General features: G+C 40.6%; 1 protein-coding gene across 11 annotated transcripts in view; it reads left to right on the forward strand.

Moving 5' to 3' along the window:
- The window catches only part of RBPJ (recombination signal binding protein for immunoglobulin kappa J region), a 276,170-nt gene extending 270,267 nt beyond the window's left edge, over nucleotides 1-5,903 (forward strand). For all 11 annotated transcript variants that reach the window (XM_074395971.1, XM_074395967.1, XM_010338174.3 and 8 more), the window contains 3 exons: nucleotides 894-1,049; nucleotides 1,413-1,516; nucleotides 1,686-5,903. In XM_074395971.1, coding sequence (XP_074252072.1) covers nucleotides 894-1,049; nucleotides 1,413-1,516; nucleotides 1,686-2,001 — 576 coding nt within the window. In that variant the 3' untranslated portion in view covers nucleotides 2,002-5,903. The remainder of the gene's footprint in view (nucleotides 1-893; nucleotides 1,050-1,412; nucleotides 1,517-1,685) is intronic.
- Nucleotides 5,904-23,412: the final 17,509 nt, after the last annotated feature.

Raw genomic sequence — 23,412 nt, forward strand, 5'->3', positions numbered from 1 at the left:
GTGAGCAATCCTTTCTCAAGGAAGAACTCAAAATTATGAACATGTTCTCAGAAAAACAGTTACATCTAGTTCCAGGGTTCTTAGTTGAGGAACGAAGAACCCCTCAGGATGTCCAAAAATAGATTTTCAGTGCTCATTGAATCCTCTGAAATTGTGTGCAAACACTGTATAGACGAAGCTTTTTTCTGGGAGAAGGCTCAAAATCTCATCAAGATTTACATCGTGGTTTCCCAAGATAGTAATGATGACATGCTTTAAAACCTAATGTTTTACATTTACTCTGCTTTCATGAAGTTATGATGTGGGCAGATGATTTCATAAGATAGTTACAGTTTCATGTGAAACTCCTTTTTAAAAATAAGATAGGTACAGTTTCATGTGAAACTCCTTTGTAAACTCCTGTTCCAGAGAGATGGCCACACACACACTGATAGGCATGGTGAGTCCCTGGTCTAGGTGTGTTAAGGTAGGGGTAGGGGCTTTGCCTTCCCATCTTGAGTCCCTCCTGTGGAAAGCGCATATGCTTCTAGCTGTTTCCTAAGCATGAGGACTCCCATTCTCTTTCTTAGGAGTCTCTGAAGAGTCTTAAACAGCCATGTACATCACAGATATTGTGCTATTAATGAAATTGTACCTGTACTGGTTGTTCTGAAAGGTATATGTCACTGAAATAGTTTGTATTATAACAAAAACTGATGTCATGGGGTTTCTGTATTAATATTCTGTTTGTGTTTATGTAGGGATTGGCAAAGCACCGTGCTTTAGAAAGTTTCTAAGTTTTTACCGAATTCTCTTCTTAAGAACTCTTGTCTGAGGGTTACTTTGGTAGAATTTTCTTATACTATTACTACGAAGTGTATAAAACTTAGTGTCTAAACTTCTTTCTTCATTAGGCCACTCCATGCCCAAAAGAACCAAATAAAGAGATGATAAATGATGGCGCTTCCTGGACAATCATTAGCACAGATAAGGCAGAGTATACATTTTACGAGGGAATGGGCCCTGTCCTTGCCCCAGTCACGCCTGTGCCTGTTGTAGAGAGCCTTCAGGTAAGACCACCTAATCCAAGTTGGCCGTTAGCTCTTTGCAGTTACTCTTAGCTATGACTTGGCATCATTTCATTTCATGGGAGTTTTTATTTTTCCCCAATTTTGTGTGATTTGGGGATTTTAACATACACCATTTGTTGATTTAAAAAAAAAAAAAAAACTAGGAGGAGCATACTTGCCAGAAAATTTAAATGGAAATAATTTGTTTGTTAAATTGAAATGTTTTTAGCTAGCTTTGTAATAAAAATCATTTTAAATGCCCTTTTTTAAAAAAGCAAATGAAAGTTGAATGAGAATCTAATTTGTGTACTTTAATGAAAAATGAAAAGTTTTCTCAGTGTTGTGATTTTCTGTGAATTGCAGTTGAATGGCGGTGGGGACGTAGCAATGCTTGAACTTACAGGACAGAATTTCACTCCAAATTTACGAGTGTGGTTTGGGGATGTAGAAGCTGAAACTATGTACAGGTACTTGATAAAACTTTTTACATCATCCAGAGGTTGTGAGGGGTGTGGGTACAGGAGATTCTTTCCTGGCATTGATTACAATGTATTAAACAACCTTGCCTTAAGTCTCATTTAAAAAATGTAGTTTGCTTTTTAAAGTGCTTTTAAGTGATTTATATTTCCTCCTCAGGTGTGGGGAAAGTATGCTCTGCGTCGTCCCAGACATTTCTGCATTCCGAGAAGGTTGGAGATGGGTCAGGCAACCAGTCCAGGTTCCAGTAACTTTGGTCCGAAATGATGGAATCATTTATTCCACCAGCCTTACCTTTACCTACACACCAGAACCAGGGCCTCGGCCGCACTGCAGCGCAGCAGGAGCGATCCTTCGAGCCAATTCAAGCCAGGTGCCCCCTAACGAATCAAACACAAACAGCGAGGGAAGTTACACAAACGCCAGCACAAATTCAACCAGTGTCACATCATCCACAGCAACAGTGGTATCCTAACTACCGTCTTTTTGCTAGCACTTAAACTGACTTGAGTGTGGCAAACAGTTGACAAAAAAGGAGAAAAAAAATGAACAATCTTTTGTGGTTTCTTGAGAAAACTTTTCATACCAAGTGATACTATTCAAAACCCCATTATCTGTCTACAAGTGCTGATTTGAAATGCAGAAGCCACAGTAAAACAAAACAAAACAAAACATCAAAATGTACAAACTATTGGAAATCAAGTTTTCAGCAGTTTTGTTGGTTGGTTGGTTGGTTTTTGTTTGGTTTTGTTCAAATGTGCAAGAAGTAAATAATGTGGCTGGAATACAAGCTGAACAAACTAGAAGACACAAATCTAACATAGTTTTTATGGACCAAGGAACTTGTATATTGTATAAGCTTTAGTAAAAGGTACATTTTCACCATACCTTCTTTTATATCACGGTATTATAGTACACCTTGTTACCAAATAGGTTGTTCTCTTCCCCGCCCACCTTTGAGCTTTTGCTCTAAAATACATTCAGGTTCCTAGCCTGACCGTGCTTGGTTAATCTAATTATCATACTCTTCCAGGTTTTTTTTTTTTTTTGGTCTAAGGCTGGAACTTTTTCTTTTTTCTTTTCTTTTTTTTTTTTTTTTTCAGCTGAAGTCTTACGACTCTTCGTGAGTCAAAATTGTTTGGATTTCAGCAAGTCAAATCTTGTAAAGGCCTACATATTTTTTTTTTTTTTTAAGATTATATGAAGTCTGTGCAAAAGCTTTAAAAAAAAAAATGCCTCTGCCTTGCCTGCAATACATGCAATGTATGTTAACTTAGTCTCTCTTCTCAGACACTGTTGGTAGTTATTTCTGTGTTTTCCTTTTTTTAAAAAAAAAAAAAGGATTTATAGTGGTTGTCCAAGAGGTTCTAACATTCACATGCAATTTGGTGTGGCCATTTAGCCATTAATGAGTTAATGGCGCAGAACATGTTGATATTTGAAGTATTCTTTCCCCTTTCCCCATAACGTAAATACATATGTGTGTTCCAGGATTTGTTCAGGTTTCCCCCCTCCTAATCTTGTACATAACTTGTATTATGTGTAAGTTAAACATTTTATTTTGAACTTGGAATGTTCCCAGTGATTTCATTCAGCAGGGTATTTTCTGCCTTGTTGGCAAGTGACAAAAAATATGAGAAGTATTTGCTACCAGTTGGTAGATGGTGCCCTTATGGTAGAATGAGGAAAATGTCAGCAAAAGCATGTTTTATTATCTTTACTTTTTTGGGGGGTTGGAGGGGTAGCCTAGGCCAGAACATCATTGTAATCTTAAAACATAAGATGCTTTTATTAGATGATCAACTAAAATAGCTGGAAGACAGTACTTTAGAGACAAATAGTTGTAAGATTATAAAATGCAAATGTAACTTATGTTTTCACTTTTTTCTCTGCCTTTTTTGTTTGTTTTCTCTTTTCTAATACTGAGCATCTCCACAAATGTCTCCTAACTCAGAAAATGTTTATTTTCCTTTCAGCTGAGATTTGGTTGCATTCAGGGTTGTATGTTGGCCTTGCATGCTAAACTTGCCAGTTTTACCTCGCTTTCATTCCTGAACATTGGTTATACTTTTGTTTGGTTTCTTTGAAATTGCAGCAGACTCATTGGGCTATATTTAGTACAGGAACCACGTGTGTAATGTTTATGACACAGTCTAGTAATACAATCATCCTTCTTAGAGTAAAAACTACCTCTAGATTGTGGTAAGCTTTTACTGTCCCATAAAACAGGAGCCACAGTACCTTATGAATGCAAAACTGTAACTTCCTTCAGCGTTTCTGTACAGAACATTGTCTTTCTGGTGTCTTGGGCTGTTCTGAAAAAGTTTCCATTAATAGACTTTTTAGAAATTAGTAGTAGCATTTTTTTCCCAGCTTTGCTGTCTTCATCACTCACTCTTTGCTCAGACTATGCCACTGTAAATACTCTTCCTAACATCTTTAAATCGCCTTTTCCTCGGTTTTCAAGGGGAAAGTCATTTGTAAAGCACGTTAGGTGGTTAAATCAGTTATTGCGGTTTTCTCTTACTGCAAGCCTTTTTAATCACCCCCCAGGCTGCATTTTATTCTATGTCGCCTTTTTTCTTCAGATCTGCCCCAGTCACTCACTTCTCTCTTATAAGCTAATCCTGCCTCACACCTTAAATCTGTTTCAGTGATCAAGGGCAGAACTCATTGTGGCCTTATCTTTCTTTGTTGTAACTGTTCACCGTCTCTTACGTACAGACTGCTTATTTCTGAGTAGTAGTTATTCCTCTCTGGAGTCATGGCAGGAGTCATTACGCAGTGCTTTTGTTCAGAGCATGGACATGTTCCTAGTGCTGCTTTTCTTTTAACGGCCACAGGTTTCCTCCACTTCCTCGGTTTTAGTTAAGGAACCATATTAAATTAACCAATAACAAAAGAGATACTTTTGAAGAACAAACTATTCCTTATCCAGCTTTGTAGCTCAAGAATAATTTTTCAAGTTCATGACTTTATTAAAATGAACTTTTGCTTTTTTAACAAACGTTTGTCTTATTTTGTTTCTTTCAATAAGATAATTGAAATATTAGATTGTAAATCCCTTTCTCTTTTTTTTGAAAAGTCCAAGAATGTGCTTACACAGGCATTTTCCCCACTTATTTTTGGCCATTCTCATACCACAGACTAAAGAGTGAAATGATTTGTCTATTGTAGCTTATTCATCAGTAGTTCTTTTGTCAGCTGCTTAAAAATGTTTTTTCATGGCTTTGTGAATCATTTTCAGTATATAATTTATAGGAACCTTGTCCTCTGGTTATAGTAGACTGTGTCCCTCCTCCAGTGATGGCAGTATTAGACATGCTAGTCATTTACTCTCAGAAAGATTCTCTTCTTAGAATGGTGAGTGCTTCAGTTATAGTATGTTTGAATTTTTAGTAATTCCGTTTTAGAAATGTATCTTAATGCTCTCATGACTCTATGCAATTTCTAAACATTCATGTAGAAACTGAGTCTCTGATCTAGTATGTTTTTATTCATTGCATTTAATTTATCACATAGATTGGGAAGGCAAGCTAAAGGCCATAAAAATGCCCTTTATATTTTGAGTGATTTCAGAGTTGAACACTAGTATATTATCTAATTTGCTGCTCACTTTCTTTAAACTGTGGCAATTAAAGGCATCCTCATACATGAGTTAATCGTGAAATGTTTGTCACTCTTACTACACAGACTTATTTGCAATTGTAACTGGTTAGTTGTTTTGTTTTGTTTTGTTTTGTTTTGTTGTTTTTAATGAAACTGGTACCATCTGTGCTTTCACACGAGATTTCTAATGCCATTTTTGAGAACTAACCTAACTAATCATGCTAACCAGAAGATCTACTGGGGAGGAGGTTCCTTTTGAAACAAAATGCTGTTAGTAACCAAGTTACTTTAATTTCAAAAGCAGCTGTGTTTCTGATGAGTACTGAACAAATGTGTGTAATTTCTGTGCCAGACTTATGACTTTGTTTTCAAGCACTGTAATGTGGGATGGATGGTTAGAAACAATAATATATTAGGGTTTCTGTTTAACCCTTTCAGGACTGAACTGTATCTCCTTTAGTTAATTTTTCCCTGTGTTGTGATAAATGTTTGCCAGCATTCAGTACTGTGTTGGTCCAGATGTAGGTTTATATGCTCATTTTTAGCTTATTTCTTGTACCTTGCAGCATGCTCTACGCATTCAGTCCTTAAGGGGTTTATTTTACAAACTGTGCGCCTGTAAGGTTTATTAGCAATAAGATAGAAAATTGAGCAAGTTTATACCATAATTTTGTAGAAAAAAAGAATCTGCTCAGTTCCATATTTCATCCATGAAAAACCTGCAATATGAGCAGTTCCAAGGAATAAATAAAAAGGAAATGTAAACCATTGTAGTCTTCTGTCAAATGTGCCTGATGCATGTATTATCGTCTTTGATATCAGAACACTTCAGAAAGATAAAATTAAATTCCATATCATAGTTGGTGTATTTACAGCCTTACCTTACCATGGTATATCACATCAAAGTGATAGCTCTGCTAATTTAATTTCTTTGTCAGTGTTTTTAACTATGTAGTGCTTTAAAGAGATTTTTTTCCCCCCATGTAAATGGTGACATGGGCTTTGTCACTCCAGGGGCATGTCTCTCAGTTCAGAGTCATTTACAGCTGATTTCTACAAAATGGGAGAATATTACTCAGCTGTAATTTGCTTTTCCAACATGAGATTGTCATTTCGTCTGGTATAGGAAGGAACACATAATAGTTTATCTTTTGGGTGGTCGGGGGGTGGGTCCTAGAAGTGGGGATAGTATTCTTTAATATGAAACACAATTAGATGGGGAAGTTACATAATTTTTTTTTTTTTTTTTTTTTTTTTTTTGAGACAGAGTCTTGCTCAGTTACCCCCGAGCTGGAGTGCACTGGCACAGTCCTGGCTCACTGCATCCCCTGCCTTCTGAGTTCAAGTGATTCTTCTTCCTCAGCCTCCCCAGTAGCTGGCATTACATGCACGCGCCACTGAGCCTGGCTAATTTTTGTATTTTTAGTAGAGACAGGGTTTCACCATGTTGGCTAGGCTAGTCTTGAACTCCTGACCACCTGGATGATGATCCGTACACTTCTGCCTCCCAAAATGCTGGGATTAGAGGCGTGAGCCACCACGCCTGGCCCATAATTTTTAAATCATAGCAAGTTCAGTTGTTACTGACCCCGCCAAAGAAAGAATCTAAGTTATGAGAATTTTGCAAAAGACATCTTGCTATGAATACTCATTGTTAGGTTAGAAATAAACATTTAGTTGGGGTTCAAATTGTGAGGCCTCCAGAGGTTGAGACTGACAGTGAGTCACTTGATTTAGAATTTAGAATAATCTTGTATTCCTTGCTGTAAGTACTACATGGTCACATTAAACTTTAAAAAAAATTATGTATTTGTTGGGGTCATTGAACCCCTAGATGGCCACCAGTTACGATAATATGCAAGCCGATTTAGTTTCCAAATCTAGTGAGTGAGCACAGAATGAAGTTTCCTCCTCTAAAACAACAACAACAAACTAGAAAGATACACTAAAAAGGAAACCCTGACAAAGTTCGGTACTAGAAAACATGGAAGGAAGACAGATGCAACTGTTGTACATAAAGTGCAAATGAGACCGTTTCATCAAAGAGGTAGAGCTGTGAGCCTCAAGCCCTGTGAGGACCTGCAATGACTGGATGTTTATGCCTGTGGTTCTTTGTGTTGAGAGTAAGGCTGTCCGTATGCCTGGCACATAGGTATTCAACAATTAGGTGAAGCTGTAATGTTCTGGTTTTCTCCTACTTGTTAAACCTTCATGACAATTGTTATTGTTGGTCAGATGTTTGTATTTCGATGATACAAGGAAAAGTCTGGGGAACAAATATGACCTATTTGCTAACATTCTTAGTCCCCCTGGCCACTTGAATATGCACTAGATTACAGAAAGCTGGGAAAAGTGATTGTGGACACCTTAAAGCAAGCTTGTCCAGCCCGCAACCCAGAACGGCTTTGAATGTGGCCCAACACAAATTTGTCAACTTTCTTAAAACGTGAGATTTTTTTTGCAGTTTTCTAAAAAGCTGTCATTAGTTTTAGTGCATTTTATGTGTGGCCCAAGACAATTCTTCCAGTGTGGTCCAGGGAAGCCAGAAGATTGGACACCCCTACCTTAAAACACTTTTTCATCTTGAAGGTAATGAATCTTCATCTATAAATAGAGCTAATAGTCATTTCTGACTTCAGATTAGACCTCATGTTTCTGGCCCTCACATTCGCTTTAGGAAGTCGCAAACTCCGAGGACCAGAGTATGAAATCATGGCAGAGATTTGTGCTCTAATTGTAAACACCATCCTGCCATTGATTATCGTCCTGGTGGCTGATGGTGCAGCTTTTCTTTGCTAATTTGTTTCATTTAAGTGGGGGAATATGGCGCGTAGTTAGGAGAGAACACCAAAAGCTCCTAGCTGTGTTTCTGTCCTGCCCGACCAGCGCTAGTTTAGCTTCAACGTCCAAGTATCTGCTTTGGCCGTCCTCAGGTTTAAGGATCTTTTTATTTTGGTTCTTCTAGGAGCAACGATAGTCAGTGCTCGGGCATGATTTTTGCGTGATCTTTCAAGGAAACAGTGATATGGTTGCTTTGAATGTAATACTTCAGAGGTTTAGAAATGTAGACCTTCACTATAATAGCCATCATTGGACACTTCGAAACATTTTCCATCTGAGTTTTGTCCTGCAGGTTGGGAATCTTTTATTATAGGAGTAGCCTACCGAGGGGACTGGAATGTATTCCCTCTTTACTATCTTTAGATACCTGATCAAGATTCCATTTTGCAGGTGAGAATAATGGGTCCAGTGAGCGTGGGTCACTTGCTTTTCCCTGTACATTTTGAAGAGTCAGTTAAAAGGAACCTCTAGAGGCTCTTTAGTTTCTCTGGTGAGAGGCCTGGAGGTTGCTAGAATGGGAGAAGAGGTGCCAGCCAGCCATTCCAGAGGACTCCAAGCAATAGGCTCAATAATAAACTCTATTCTGTGTGCTAAGAGAAATATTTCTTACATGAAATATTTCTTACTCCTCAAATTCCTATGAGCTGATACACTGGGAAGCTTTTGGAAAGGATGTCCAGGTCAGGAGGCACAGAGCCCCGCCCATCTCTACTTGCCAGTCTTCTCTAGAAAGATCCCTTCCATGAACAAGCTTCACTGCTTTTCTCCCCGCTGTGACTCAGAGACTCAGGGCTGCTGAGAGACTTCTGGCGGGCTCCGCTGGCCGCTGGGCGGAGAACAAACTTGGGAGATCCCATCGACCTTGCTTTGCTGTGTGAACGGAGTATCAAAGTGAACTGGTGTGCAACGAGAAGAAGGAAGCGGACGCTCCGCAAGAAGTGGGAGCATTCCCAGCGCCAGTCCTGAGACTCCACTGTCATCCTTGTGGAGGAACCTTCCATTGACATCTGCTAACATTCTTGGCCTCTACCTTTTTGTTGTTGTTTTTGAGACAGTCTTACTTTGTCACCCAGACTGGGGTGCAGCTCACTGCAACCTCTGCCCCCGAGGTTCAAGTGATTCTCCTGCCTCAGCAACCACAGTATCTGGGATTACAGGTGTGTGCCACCACCCCCGGCTAATTTTTGTATTTTTTTTTTTTTTTTAGTAGAGACGGGGTTTTGCCTTGTTGGCCAGGCTGGTCTTGAACTCCTGACCTCAAGTGATCCACCCACCTTGGCCTTCTAAAGTGCCAGGACTACAGGCGTGAGCCACTGCACCCAGCCTTTTTGTTTTTTTGAGACAGGGTCTTGCTTTGTTGCCCAGGCTAGAGTGTAGTGACACGAACATGGCTCACTGCAGGCTCGACCTCCTGGGCTCAAGCTGTCCTCCCCCCTCGGCCACCTGAATAGCTGGAACCACATGCATGCCCTATCATAGCTGACTAATTGTTTTGTATCTTTTGTAGAGATAGGGTTTTTCTGTTGCCCAGGTTGGTCTTGAACTCCTGGGCTCAAGCAATCTGTCCGCCTCAGTCTCCCGAAGTGCTGGGATTACAGGCGTGAGCCACCACTCCTGGCCATTAGCCTCTGCTTTTGACAAGGTATTAATAACTGTTTGCTGAATTAGTTAATTTAGCTCCTCCACAGCCAGAAACTGTGGATGTGGCAATAAATAAAGGCCTCCTACCTGGAGCTTTTCTTCTAATGGAGAGACAAAAAACAACATGGATGCATGTTTACCTGTCAAAGGGCTAAGAGATAGATGGAATCTGACCATCCAAGGACCTTAGCAGCATCCAGGGTGAGAATTACGTCTTTATGGTACAGAGTATGTGATGTGCAGCATAAAACTGCTGCCTCTCATGTCGCTGTTGATTGCAGTGGAGGTGCTCTGCACACATCACAATAAGATGAAGTTGGTTAAGTAACTTAAGCCTGGTCTAGCTGTTTTTCTCTGGTTCTGATTCAGCCACCTTGGGGTAACCAACCCCTGGGTATACCATTCATCAGGGTAGAATGAATGACCCCTGTAAACTGAACGGGTCGAGAGAGGAGTAAGAGACAAGGAAAGCCCACCAGACATTGACACAGCCAACTGTGACTCTGGGATTGCTGTATGCCAAGAAGGAGTTTCCTGATAGAAAACCCCACCTTAGAGTAGACTCAGACAAGCTGGAGGCAGGGATGGAGAAGCCAGGCTGACGAAAGGCAAGGGAACTCGCAGGTGGACTGAGGAAGCGGCCTCCCTGTCACTCTTGGTTTGGTTTAGGAATGCAACTAGATGAGTAACAGGAAGTCTGAAGGGGGAGGCGGGTGGAAGGAGGAGCAAGTTGGGGGATGGGAGAGGAAATCAAGAGTTTGCGCTGTGCTCATTTTGAGATGCCTGTTAGACTTCAAGTTAAAACGACGAGTAGGCAGTTGGATCTCCATGTCTGGAGCTCAGGGTGACATCTGTGCTGGACAGGGACATTTGGGAGTCAGTCACTTGGAAATGATATTTAAAGCTATCATTTTTGCCTCTCTCATCCTGATGAGATCACCAAGGGAGGGGTGTGGAGAGAAGAGATGAACCCAGAGAAGGGTGTGAGATACCATGTCTGACTCTCGAGTCTTCAGTGTGACTCTGAGATTCTGCATTTTCCAGCAAGCTCCCAGGAAACACCAATGCCGCTGGTCAAAAGACACCCCCGCTTTGTGTGGCAGAAGTGAGAGTGATTGACAAAAAGTGAAAGAGGGGCTTTGCTTCGCAAAAGTAGTTATTTTTAGTAATGTTACTGTTTTCCAAATGACTGTTAACTAGTAGTCATTTTAGAATTTGCCACCTTGTTTCTTTAAACACAGTTACAATTTCTCCTTATAATTGAGAAAGCCCATATACCAAATTACAAATGAGCTAGTCGGATAATGTGATAATGTGGCTCGTCTAAAAGCCAAAATGTTCCCATCCAGCTGCCTACAGAGGCCTGCATTAATTACCTAACTTTGCATATAAACCACAGAGCCCTTTGACATCCAAGTCAAAGCTGCTGTATGCGGAAGTTAAAGGACTGTTGGGTAACTCCAAGTTTTAAAAACCTTTGGTTTGGGGGAAAAGAAACATCTCAGTTTTAATTAGTTGGGAGTGGTGGTACATGCCTGTAATCCCAGCTACTTGGGAGGCTGAGGTATGAGAATTATTTGAACCCAGGAGGCGGAGGTTGCAGTGAGCCAGCGTCACACTACCGCACTCCAGCCTAGGTGACAGAGTGAGCCTCAAAAAAAAAAAAAGAAAAGAAAAAGAAAGAGGCTAAATTACCACAAAAACCTAGTAAGAGGCATCTGTGCTGAGACTCATAGACAGAGACAATCCTCAGAGCTGTGCATGGGCCTCCTGACTCTAAACTGGCCAGGCATATCTAGAGATAGCTTCCTGTGGCCTGGCTCTGGAAAGGCCATGCTTTCTTTTCCACAGTGTGATTTGAAATCTAAATGACACCAACAAAAACACAAGTGCCTTCTAGGGAGGGGATTGTAGATGGAAGGTGAGCAGAGAGTGGCAAAGTAAAGGGAGAAATCCCAGAAATGTGGAGGGCCCAAAGGGGCTGTCAGAAGGGAATTGAGATGTGCACTCCCCTCACTAATGAGAGCTGGAACACACACACGTGTGTGCAGGTGTGCATGCCCACCACCACCACACCGCAAACCTCCTGCTCTGAAAATGTTTCAACAAAACCAAGGAGTCTCTTTTTGGAATGTGATGTGTAGCATTTTCTGTCACGTGATTTGAACATCAGCCAAGCGTGTGCAAAGAGCAAGCTTCGGGCACAGTTACTGGAGTTTGACTCATCGTGGACAAGTGGAAAGACAACTTTGTAGGCGCCAGAGCCCAGGCAAACCTGAGGCTTTGCTTTTATTTTTTGTGTGTTTGTTTATTTGTTTTCACATTTGTAATATAAAACGTATTTTAAAAGATTGAAAGTAGCATGGTAGGACATACGAAATACTTTGTTGTCTGAGATGTAAAAAACAAATTGCAAGCTCACATTTTGTTCATTAGATGCAGACCACTTCATTATAGTGTGGCTTGAAATACTGCACATTCTAGGCTTTTACTCACTGGACACAGCTCATCACCCTCTCATGTTTGAAATCCTTTTCACGTGGCTTCCTGGACGCCAAGCTTTCAGGCAGCTCTTTCTCAGTCCCCCTTGCTGGTTCCTTCTCACCACCCCAACCTCTGTACCTTGCTCAGCTCCACAACAAAGTCCCGTCCCCTGAATTCTGTTAACACAAAATGATGCCATGTGATTATCTTCTCTGAAAGTATTACAAATCCCACCCACTTTCCATATTGATGGAAATTATCTAAAATGAATTGGGGAAACGGACCATCTGTGCTTCCAGTTCCTGGGAAGTTTTACCCACTTCCTTTAACCTAGTAACAAAATCACCAAAGCAGTGGTGCTCCCCAACTATGCTGCTCCTGTGGCGACCTCTCCCCATCTCACATTGAAACACCAATTATATGGAAACGATTCAAAAATTCATATTTCCTGCCCAGACTTCTTACTTGAACTCCAGAAATGTAAATACAACTGTGTATTTGACATCTGAAGTCTATAGGCATTCCAAATTTCTATTTCAAATGAACTCATGATTTCTTTCCCCTTGCCTCACCCTAATCCACTGTACCCAGCCAGCCTTCCCCTTTGGGTAAATAATGCCTCATTCTTCCAATTGCTCAGGGAAGGACTGTGAAGGCAGCCTTGATTTAGTTCTCTCTCTCACATGCCACATCCAGTCATTGAGTCCTTCAAAACATATTCAGACTCTGGCCACTTAACACCTCTGCCACTACCACTGTGGGTGAAGCCACCATGGTCTCTCACATTGATTGTTACAGTATCTTTCTAAGAATTTTCAGGGAATTGGTTTGAGTAGACCCTAAGATGGGAGAATTCGTCCATGAGAAACCCCTCTGGGCTTGCTAACTGGCACTGGTCCAAAACTGCTTCTGCAGCGTCCTGTCTTCCCATCTTAGGGTCTATTCAGACCAGTTTTCTCATAATATGTCCCTCTGCTGCTTAAAGACCTTCATGGACGTTCTGTTTTGCTCATCGAGACCATCCTCATGCCTCCTACCTTTGCCTTCCTATTCTCAGCCTTCCTCTTTTGCATCCCTCGCTGGGTTCACTGTATTCCCAATACTCTGACCTTCTTGAACTCATTAAACACGCTCTCACCCTTTGCACTTGCTGTACCTTATGTCTAGAATGCTTCCATCTGTCCTTCCTGAAGGTTATTTATGTAGACATACAAAATTATATGTCTACTCCCATCAGTTTCTTTACCCTTGACCTGCTTTGTTTTTCTTCACAGCACTTAACATCACCTGACATTTTGTGTAATTACTTGGCCACTTGTTGGTTTCTGCCTCCTCCTACAGGCATGAAAGCTCCTTGAGACTGAGGACTTCATTTTGTTCTTTGCTGTGTCCGTAGACCCTAGCACAGTGCCGAGCACATGTTGGGTGCTCAGTATTTGCTAAATGGGTGACTGTGTCTGGGATATTGTGGCCAATCTGCCTTGACAATCTAGATCCCTGCTTTAATTCAGAAATTTGAGAAAGAACAACATACCCTGGAACACGGCAGTGACAGAAGTGTCTGGAAGTGACAGCAACTACCCAAGACCAGAGATCCAACACAGAGACAAGAATGGAAACACTAGGACTGAAGAGATTCTTGGGATTGTAAAAATCCCAAGAATATAGGACTGTAAAAAGTCTGTCATGTTACTGCCACGATAGATGAAGACTTTGCTTGCCTACATCTTGTTGCTATTCCTCTCCTCCTTTCCTCTAAATACACTTGCAGATACGGTTTTCACTTAAATTACTGGCGAGTGCTTACATTGTTGTGCTTGTTTTACAGTTCATTCGTGAGAGTATACAGTATGTATAGTATACTGTATTTCTTGTTTGTACAACTGTTTTTATTGGAATTAATTAGCTCATCATCTTCCCCTACTTAGTTTTCTATGCACCGAATCTCTTTATTTTTAAATGCTCCATCAGATTCATTAATTTTAAGTTTCTAGTATCCGCCAGGCACTTTTCCTGGCACTGGCGATCAGCACTGAACAAATGACGAAATCTCTGCCGTCATGGAGCTTATTTATACTTGGTTAAATTCCTATCAGTTATTTCCCAAATACTTGGACTTATCAAATAATCATTAAAATAATTTTTTATCTTAAAAATCTTCCTTTCAGAGACCTCTGGTTGACTGCTGTTTGTTCTGTGGGTTTTTTCTTTTATATCTGTTCCCTGACAGTTTACTTATTTGGATCTATTTGATTTTTCACTCTCTAGAAGATTTTGGGATTATGAAATCCCTGGTTTCTAAAATTTTACACTGATACATATGTACTGTTGTACCTTTTTTTTTCCTCCACATGCAGGTGCTGAACATTCCACTGGGCTCTTTCAAAATGGATACTTGGGAACTTCAGTGCAGTTTTCTAGTGTTATTTCTTTGAAAGTTTCTTCCTTTCCATTGTCTCTATCTTTTCTTTCTAGAATTTCTACCAGTCAGATGACCCTACCACTCTGGATTCTTTAATTGTCTTCTCTTTTATCATCTATTTTCCATCTCTTTACCCTTCTTTCCCATAATCAGTTTTTCTTCAATTTTTCTTTTAGCCCTCCCCGTTTCATTTTAGCTCCCATGTATTTTTCAAAAAGTATGAAGGGGTTGGGGAAGAATTGGTCCATGAGAAACCCATCTGGGCTTGCTAGCTGGCACTGGACAGAGACTGAGAGATGGGGGCCCTATTTTTGGGTGTTGACTGGCATAAACTATGTTTGTTTGGAAGCCTTGAGTTTTTAAGGCAGGCACTTTAAGGGAGGATATGGTCATCCTAGGGATGTGTCCTTGAGCTGTTAAGAACTGTGTTAGTGTTTGTACAAATCTTTATAGGCCAAGATTGAGATCTAGTGGAGAAAAGGGTGAGAGGAGCCTGGCTAGAGTTTGGTCAAGGAGAGAATCCTTGTCACCTTCACTTCATCCCTGTTGGCGACTTTATGTTCATGCCCTCCTCTCCCCACCCCTCTCTCAACTTCGTAACTACCTTTTAAATAAATGCAAACTTGAGGTTCATTGTAGAGGACATCATCAAAGCATATAGTCATCACACTATCTAAAGTCAATGTGAAGGAAAGAATTCTAAGAGCAGTGAGACAAAAGTATCACGTAACCTATAAAGGAGAGCCTATCAGATTACGAGCAGACTTCTCAGCAGAAACCTTACATGCCAGAAGGGCTTGAGGTTCTATGTTTAGCCTCTTAAACCGAATAATCATCAGCTAAGAATTTTGTCTCCAGCAAAACTAAATTTCATACATGAAGGTGAAATCGTCTTTTTCAGACAAGCAAATGCTGAGGAAATTTGTCACTACTAGACCAGCCGTACAAGAAGTGTTAAATAGAGTTCTGAATCTTGAAACAAAAGGTTGATATGCAACAGAGTAGAACCTCCCGAAGGCATGAAACTCACAGGGCCTATAAAACAACATAATGAAGAAAACAAAGTCTGTAGGTAACAATCAACGTAATGCCTGGAACGACGTCTCACAACTCAGTATTAACATGGGATGTAAATGGCCTAAATGCTCCACTTAAAAAATGAAAAAAATAAAAATAAAAATCACAAATCAAATACCTGCTGTGTTCAAGAGACTGACCTGAGGTATATTATAGACTCAAGGTAAAGAGGTGAAAAAAAGATATTACTGAGAGTAACTGTTTTTATATCTTACCTAATACCTGACTTTAAAGTAAAAATGACAAGGTAATTATATAATGATAAAAGAGTCAACCCAACAAGAATATATTACAATCTCAAATATATATGCATCTAACTCTGGATCTCCCAGATTTATAAAACGATTACTACTACACCTGAGAAAGGATATAGACAGCAACACAATAATAGTAGGGGACTTCAGCTTTCCACGGACAGCACGAGGCAGATCATTCATTGAGACAGAAAGTCAACAAGGAAACACCAAACCTAAACTACACTCTAAAACGATGGACCAAACAGATATTTACAGAACATTCCACTCAAGAACTGCAGAATTCTTGCAGTTCATTCATTCTTATTTACATTCTTCTCATTGGCAAATGGAACATTCTCTAAGATAGACCGTATGATATGTCACAAAGCAAGGCTCAATAAATTTAAATAGAAATCATATCAAGTATCTTCTCAGACCACAGTGGAATAAAATTAGAAATCAACCCCAAACGGAATCCTCAAAACTATGCAAATATGTGAATTAAACAATTACTCAGGAATGGTTTCTGGGTCAATAATGAAATCAAGATGGAAATTTAAAAATTATTAAATGATAATAGTATAATAGTGACAAATTATCAAAACCTTTGGGTTTGATAATTAAAAGCAGTGCTAAGAGGAAAGTTTATAGCACTAAATGCCTACATCAAAAAGTCTGAAAGATACAAGTTGGCAACCTAATGCCACACCTCAAGGACCCAAAGAAATAAGAACAAACCCAAAGCTAGCAGAAGAAAAGGAGTAACAAATATCAGAGCAGAACTACATGAAGTTAAAACAACAACAAAAAATTACAGAAGATCAATAAAATGAAAAGTTGGTCCTTTTAAAAGAGAAACAAAATCAACAGACCATTAGCTAGATTAACCAAGAAAAGAGAAAAGATTCAAATACAATTTAAATGTTAAGGAAACATTACAACTAACACCACAGAAATACAAAAGATGATTCAAGACTACTATGAATACCTCTGTGCACACAAACTGCAAACATCTAGGGGAATTGAAGAAATTCCTAGAAACATAAAACCCACCTAGATTTAATCTAGAAGTAACAGGAATACTGAACAGACCAATAACAAGCAGTGAGATTGAGTCAGTAATTTTAAAATTGCCAACAACAATAAAAAAGCCCAGTACCAGACGGATTCACAACTGAATTCTACCACACATTCAAAGAAGAATGGGTACCAGTCCTCCTGAAACTTCCAAAAACTTAAGAGAGAATCCTCCCTAACTCATTCTATGAAGGCAGTATCACCCTGATACCAAAACCAGGAAAGGACATAACAAAAAACTACAGACCTGTGTCCCTGATTAACATAAATGAAAAAAAAAAAAACTTTAAAAAAAGATACCAGAAAACTGAATCTAGCAGCACATCAAAAAGACAATACACCATGATCAAGTGGATTTCATCCCAGGAATGCAGGAATGATTTAAAATATGTAAATAAATGTGTTACATCACATAAACAGAATTAAAAACAAAACCCAATAGGTGTGGGAAAAGCATTTGATAAAATCCAGCATCCCTTTATGATTAAAAACATTCAACAAACTAGGCACAGAAGGAACATACCTCAAAATAATTAAAGCTGTGTATGACAAACCCACAGCCAATATCGTATTGATTGGGAAAAAATTAAAAGCATTCCCCGTAAGAAATGGAACAAGACAGGAATGTTCCCTTTCAGCATTCCTATTCAAAATACTGGAAGTTCTAGCCAGAGCAATCAGTCAAGATAAAAAAATAAAGGGCATCCAAATTGAAAAAGGAGAAGTCAAATTATCTATTTTCTTTTCTTTCTTTTTTGAGACAAAGTATTGCTCTGTCATCTAGGCTGGACTGCAGTAGTGGGATCTGGCTCACTGCAACCTCCACCTCCCAGGTTCAAGAGATTATGCTGCCTCAGCCTCCCAAGTAGCTGGGATTACAGGTGCCTGTCACCATGCCTGGCTAATTTTTGTGTTTTTAGTAGAGATGGGGTTTTGTCATGCTGGCCAGGCTGGTCTCCAACTCCTGACCTTAAGTGATCCACCCGCCTCGGCCTCCCAAAATGCTGGGATTACAGGCATAAGCCACCACGCCCAGCTTGATATGGTCATGAACCTACAAGACCACAAGACTCTTCCAAAAGATTCTTAGATTTAATAAATGAATTCAGTAAAGTCTCAGGTTAGAAGATCAGTGTGCACAAATTAGTAGCACTGCTATATACCAACGATCATCAAGCAGAGAATCAAATGGAGAAGTCAATCCCTTTTACAGCAGCTGAGAAACAAACACAAAAAAACACTCTAGGAATATACTTAACCAAGAAGGTGAGCTATCTACAAGGAGAAGTACAAAACACTGCTGAAAAAGAAATCATAGATGACACAAACAAATGGAAACACATCCCATGCTCATGGATAGGAAGAATTAATATCATGAAAATGACCATACTGCCCAAAGCAATTTAGATTCAATGCAATTTCTGTCAAAATACCAACATCATTTTTCACAGAATTAGAAAAAACATCCTAAAATTCATATGGAACCAAAAAAGAATCCAAGTAGCCAAAGCAATCCTAAGCAGAAAGGATAAATCTGAAGGCATCACATTATCTGACTTAATTATACAGTAGGCTATAGTTACCGAAACAGCATGGTGTTAGTATAAAAGTAGCTACACAGACCAATGGAATTGGAATAGAGAACCCAGAAGTAAGGCCAAATACTTAAAACCAACTGATCTGCAACAAAACATACAAAAACAAACTAGGAAAAGGACACCCTATTCAATAAACTGTGCTGGGAAAACTGGATCCGTATCTGTCACCATATACAAAAATCAACTCAAGATGAATCAAAAAAATCTAAGACCCAAATCCATAAAAATTCTGAAAGAAAACCTGGAACCCTAAAAGCAAATGCAACAAAGACAAAAATAAATAAATAGGACTTAATTAAACTAAAAAGCTTCTGCATAGCAAAATAAATGTTCATCAGGGTAAACAACCCATAGAATGGGAGAAAATTGTCACAAACTATCCATCTGACAAGTAACTAATACCCAGAGTCTTCAAGGAACTCAAATGAAGGAGAAAAAAAATCTCATCAAAAAGTGGGCAAATGACATGAGTAGACATTTCTCAAAAGAAGATAATACAAATGGCCAATGAACGTGAAAAAAATATTCAACATCAAAATCAGGGAAATGCATATTAAAACCACAGTGAGATACCACCTTACCCCATCCAGAATGGATTATTAAAAAACAAAACAAAAACCGTAGGTGTTGATGTGCATGTGGTGAAAAGGGAACAACTTACACACTGCTGGTGAGAACGAAAATTAGTGCAGCTGCTATGGAAAACCCCATGGAGGTTTCTTTAAAAACAAAAAGTAGATCTACCATTTGATCCAGCAATCCCACTACTGGATGTCTACCCTAAGGAAAAGAAGTCATTATATCCAAAAGACACCTGTACACATATGTTTATCACAGCACAATTCACAGTTGCAAAGACATGGAACCATGCTACGTGCCCGTTGCCCAGTGAATGCATAATGTATATATACACCATGGTCTACTACTCAGCCATAAAAAAGAATAAAATAATGTCTTTTGCAGCAACTTGGAAGGAGATCCAGGCCATGATTCTAGTAACTCAGGAATGGAAAGCCAAATACTGTATGTTCTGACTTACTAATGGGAGCTAAGCTATGTGTACGCATGCAGAATGGGATAATAGACATTGGAAGCACAGAAGCAGGGAGGCTAGGAAGAGGTTGGGGGCTAAAAAGACTACATATTGGGTACAATATATACTACGCAAGTGATGAGGACACTAATCTCAGACTTCACCATTACACAATTCCTCCACGTAACCAAAAACCACTTGCACCCCCAAAAGCTATTGAAATATAAATAAATGATAAACAGACCAACCCAAACCAGAAGTCAGAGATTTGGGATGAGATTTTTGCAAGAAAAATCATGGAGAATGTAAATTAGTGGGCACATTCTCAAAGAAAAGGCCTTAGTTGTACATTAAAGATCAAACAATTACTATTTCCTGTTTTCATGAATAGTTCACTTTAGCTGATTTTTTTTTTTTTTTTTTTTTTTTTTTTCTTCTTCACTCACTGACCCAGGATCCTGATTGAGCTGTGGCGGACAAAAGACAGAGGGTTTCTCCTGGAGTAAATGTATCATTCTTGTCCTGTAAACTAGACGCTGAGTCAGGGGCTCTCCATAGATCATCTTATTTAATCCTCCAAACAGCTCTGAGAAGCAGGTATTATTTCTATTTTACAGATAAGAAAATGATACCTTAAGTGACTCACCTTAGATTCCACAGCTCAAAAGCAACGGAACTGGGATAGAAACCGAAATTTGTCTGATTCCAAAAACCTGTGTTGCGCCCCTTCCACTTAACAGGTTTTTGTCGTTACAGGGGGAACTAACAAGTTGGATGAGGCTGGAGATTCTCCCAGGGCCTCTGAGCTGGTCCACAGCCCCGCTGCTGATCAAACCCAGCCTCGCCACGTGGAGCTGCTCTCCATGTTTGTTTTAGTTTTGCTCCAGCTTATCAAGGGAAGCCCAGACCCCCAAGGAGACAGGGGACAGTTGAGAAAAAAGTTCTCGGAACAGGCCCAGATCTGTACCAGGCTCTGGGCTTGAACATGACTGCAGAAATGTCAGGAGTTGCTTCCGGAATGGATAATTGAGTCCAGGGAGGTAACGCGTTCTCTGTGCGGATGAACACGTGACCAGCTCCAGTGCCTTCCCGTGGCCCGAAGTGGTGATGGTTGTCAGGATTGTGTGTCAAGAAGGAACATTCTCAGCAAACTAACACGGGAACAGAAAACCAAACACCGACTGTTCTCCTAAGTGAAAGTCAAATAATGAGAACACATGGACACAGGGAGGGGAACATCACACACCGCAGCCTGTGCAGGGGTGGGGGCAAGGGGAGGGAGAGCATTAGGACAAATACCTAATGCATGCAGGGCTTAAAACCTAGATGATGGGTTGATAGGTGCAGCAAACCACCATGGTGCGTGTATATCAGAGGAACAAACCTGCATGTTCTGTACATGTATCCCAGAACTCAAAAACAGGATTCAGAGGCTCCATCTGTGGTTAGCTGAAGGGCATTGTGAGCAGCAGTGCCTGGTGTGTGAGACGGAGACCGCCTGCTCAGACACCAGGTGTTTCCATCCTTGGCCTCAGGGTGATGGTTCAATAGATCCTACAACAGAATTACCTGAGGGTTAAAACTCAGATTACCCTCTCCCAGAGTTTCTTATTCAGAATGTCTGGATTGGAGCCCAAGAAACTGTTTCAGACGTTTTCAGGTGATGCCGAGGTGAATGCAGAGACCCCACTTTGAGAACCAGCAGCCTAGGGTGTTAGCCTGTAACTACCTTTCCTTTGCCACTTTTTTTCAATCGTGATTTGTGTCTTCCTGCCCTCACCCCCAACTCCCCAGCCCAAACACCAAAAGAAAAAAAAAAAAAAAATAGACCATGCGACCCAGAATACAGCTAGGCAGCTCAGAGGACAGGTGGAAAGTTTTTTCATTTGTTTTGTTTTTCCCAAGTCAGACTGGCATTTCAGCCCCTGACCCCCTGACCTTAGGAAAGTCAGCTAGACTCTCTGGCCTCTGTGTCTTCTGTAAAGTGGAAGATTGTGCGAGATGGGCTCAAAGGTGACTTCTGGCTGGAAGTTTCTATGATCTTTGACTACCATCAAAAGCTTCAATGCTGCTACTAGGAAATAATCATCATACTACTTGCTAAACATTGAGGTGCCAGGAAGTGTGCTAAATCCTTTACCTGCCTGATTGCATTTCTGAAATTTACAGAAATTTCCAGAGTGCAGGAATTCTTATTCCCATTTCATAGATGAGGAAACTGAGGCACAGAGAAGCTAAGTCAGGTGACCAAGGCACATTGTCAATGATGTGAGAGCTGAGGAGTTGTAGGGGCAGCTGTAGCATGATATGGGAAAATTAACAGGAACCCAAGAGGCACAAATCTTTGGACTTTACCAGATTCAAGCTTTCTCACTCCTAGCTCTGTGGTCTTGGACAGCTCACTTAGTTATATTTCTCTAACCGTCAGTTTCCTCCTGTAAGATGGGGTCATGTTATCTGCCTCGTGGAGGCTTGCTGATAAACATAAAAAAAACTGAATATGAAAAGTGACTGGCATGCTGACCCTCAGCTAATTCTAGGTTGATCTGGACAATGCGGAAACTCAGCTGTGTTTTGGGGTGGAAGGCAGACCTCACATGGGAAGGAAGCCGGCTGAATTTTCACCCCACCGAGACTTTTCTCTTGGTAGAAGGGACTTCACCCATGTCTGAGCAGCCATCTGTATTCTCTAATAAGAAAGGTGAATGCTCCCTGTTCTCAGCCTCCCAGAACCCAAGTTTGCCATCATGACTTAAGCTGCATAAAATTCAGAGAGTTAGCTCCTGGGGTAGCTGAGAATGTCAAAGTTGAGCTGGGAGGAAGTTAGGATGTATCTCTGCCTCTTCTGTAGAAACAGATGCTCTGCTCAATGGAGATTGTGCTAGGAATTAGAATCCCTGAAAAACACCAAGGCATTTCAAGCTAGAGAGGGGGATTTTTAGTGGTGAGAATGAATCCTTGGGGAAAATGATAAAGTGGAGCCTTCCATGATAACACAGCACAGTCGAGCTTAGTTACTGCTGGTGTTGCAGCCAGAAAGTCAAGGACAAAGAATTTAAAGAGCCCTGAGTCAATAATGGAACTGGAATAGTTCCAATAGATGCATCAGGGCATACTGCTCCCCCGCCCCACCCCACCTGCCCAGTAGAAGGCAGCCATCCCTGGCGAACAGGCGTGGTCATTAGCAAGCTGTGTTTCTAAATAAGCTCACTGACTCCTTCCTCCCCAGATGCGCCCTAATTAGCGTGAGACAAGTCAGAGTTTGAGGGTCACACAGGTGTGCAGGATCTCACAGATGAGGAGCCAGCTAGAACAAAAGGGTGCCTGCACTGGGTTTTTCTCACGCAAAGCAAGGACAAGCAGAAGCAAATAATGAAAAATAAATACATACAAAGGTACAAAAGCAAATGTTGGCATTAAACAAGACTCCTTTGAACCAACAGGAGGTACAGGGGTAGCCAAACACAAGGCAGGCTCAAGTTCCCTGTCTCGGCAGGGGAGTAGGCTGAGATCAGTGGTATTGATTGTTCATTTATTTTTGAGATAATCAAGTTACAGGCTGATTATAAAATTGCATCTTGGCGGTGTGCCTTTATTTTTTTTTTTAATCTCCTATCAATCTGTCTGGGTCAGCCTGGCTGTGGTCACAGCGGGGCTGCCAGAGGCCCACACAGCAGCATGATGCCCGTGTACCTGTTGCTTCCCGAGGCCACCAAGGACTCATGAGTCAGGGCTTGTGACAAAGAGAACCTGCCACATCTGAGCCTGAACCCTGGCGCACAAGGAAGCAGGTCCAGGAAATGAGATTCAGTCTCCGTTCCCTTCTCCAGCCCTTCCTTGGAGAAGCCCATTTATGTAAACAGACGGT

The sequence above is a fragment of the Saimiri boliviensis genome, chromosome 3, assembly GCF_048565385.1.
Source record: "Saimiri boliviensis isolate mSaiBol1 chromosome 3, mSaiBol1.pri, whole genome shotgun sequence".
NCBI lineage: Eukaryota > Metazoa > Chordata > Mammalia > Primates > Cebidae > Saimiri > Saimiri boliviensis.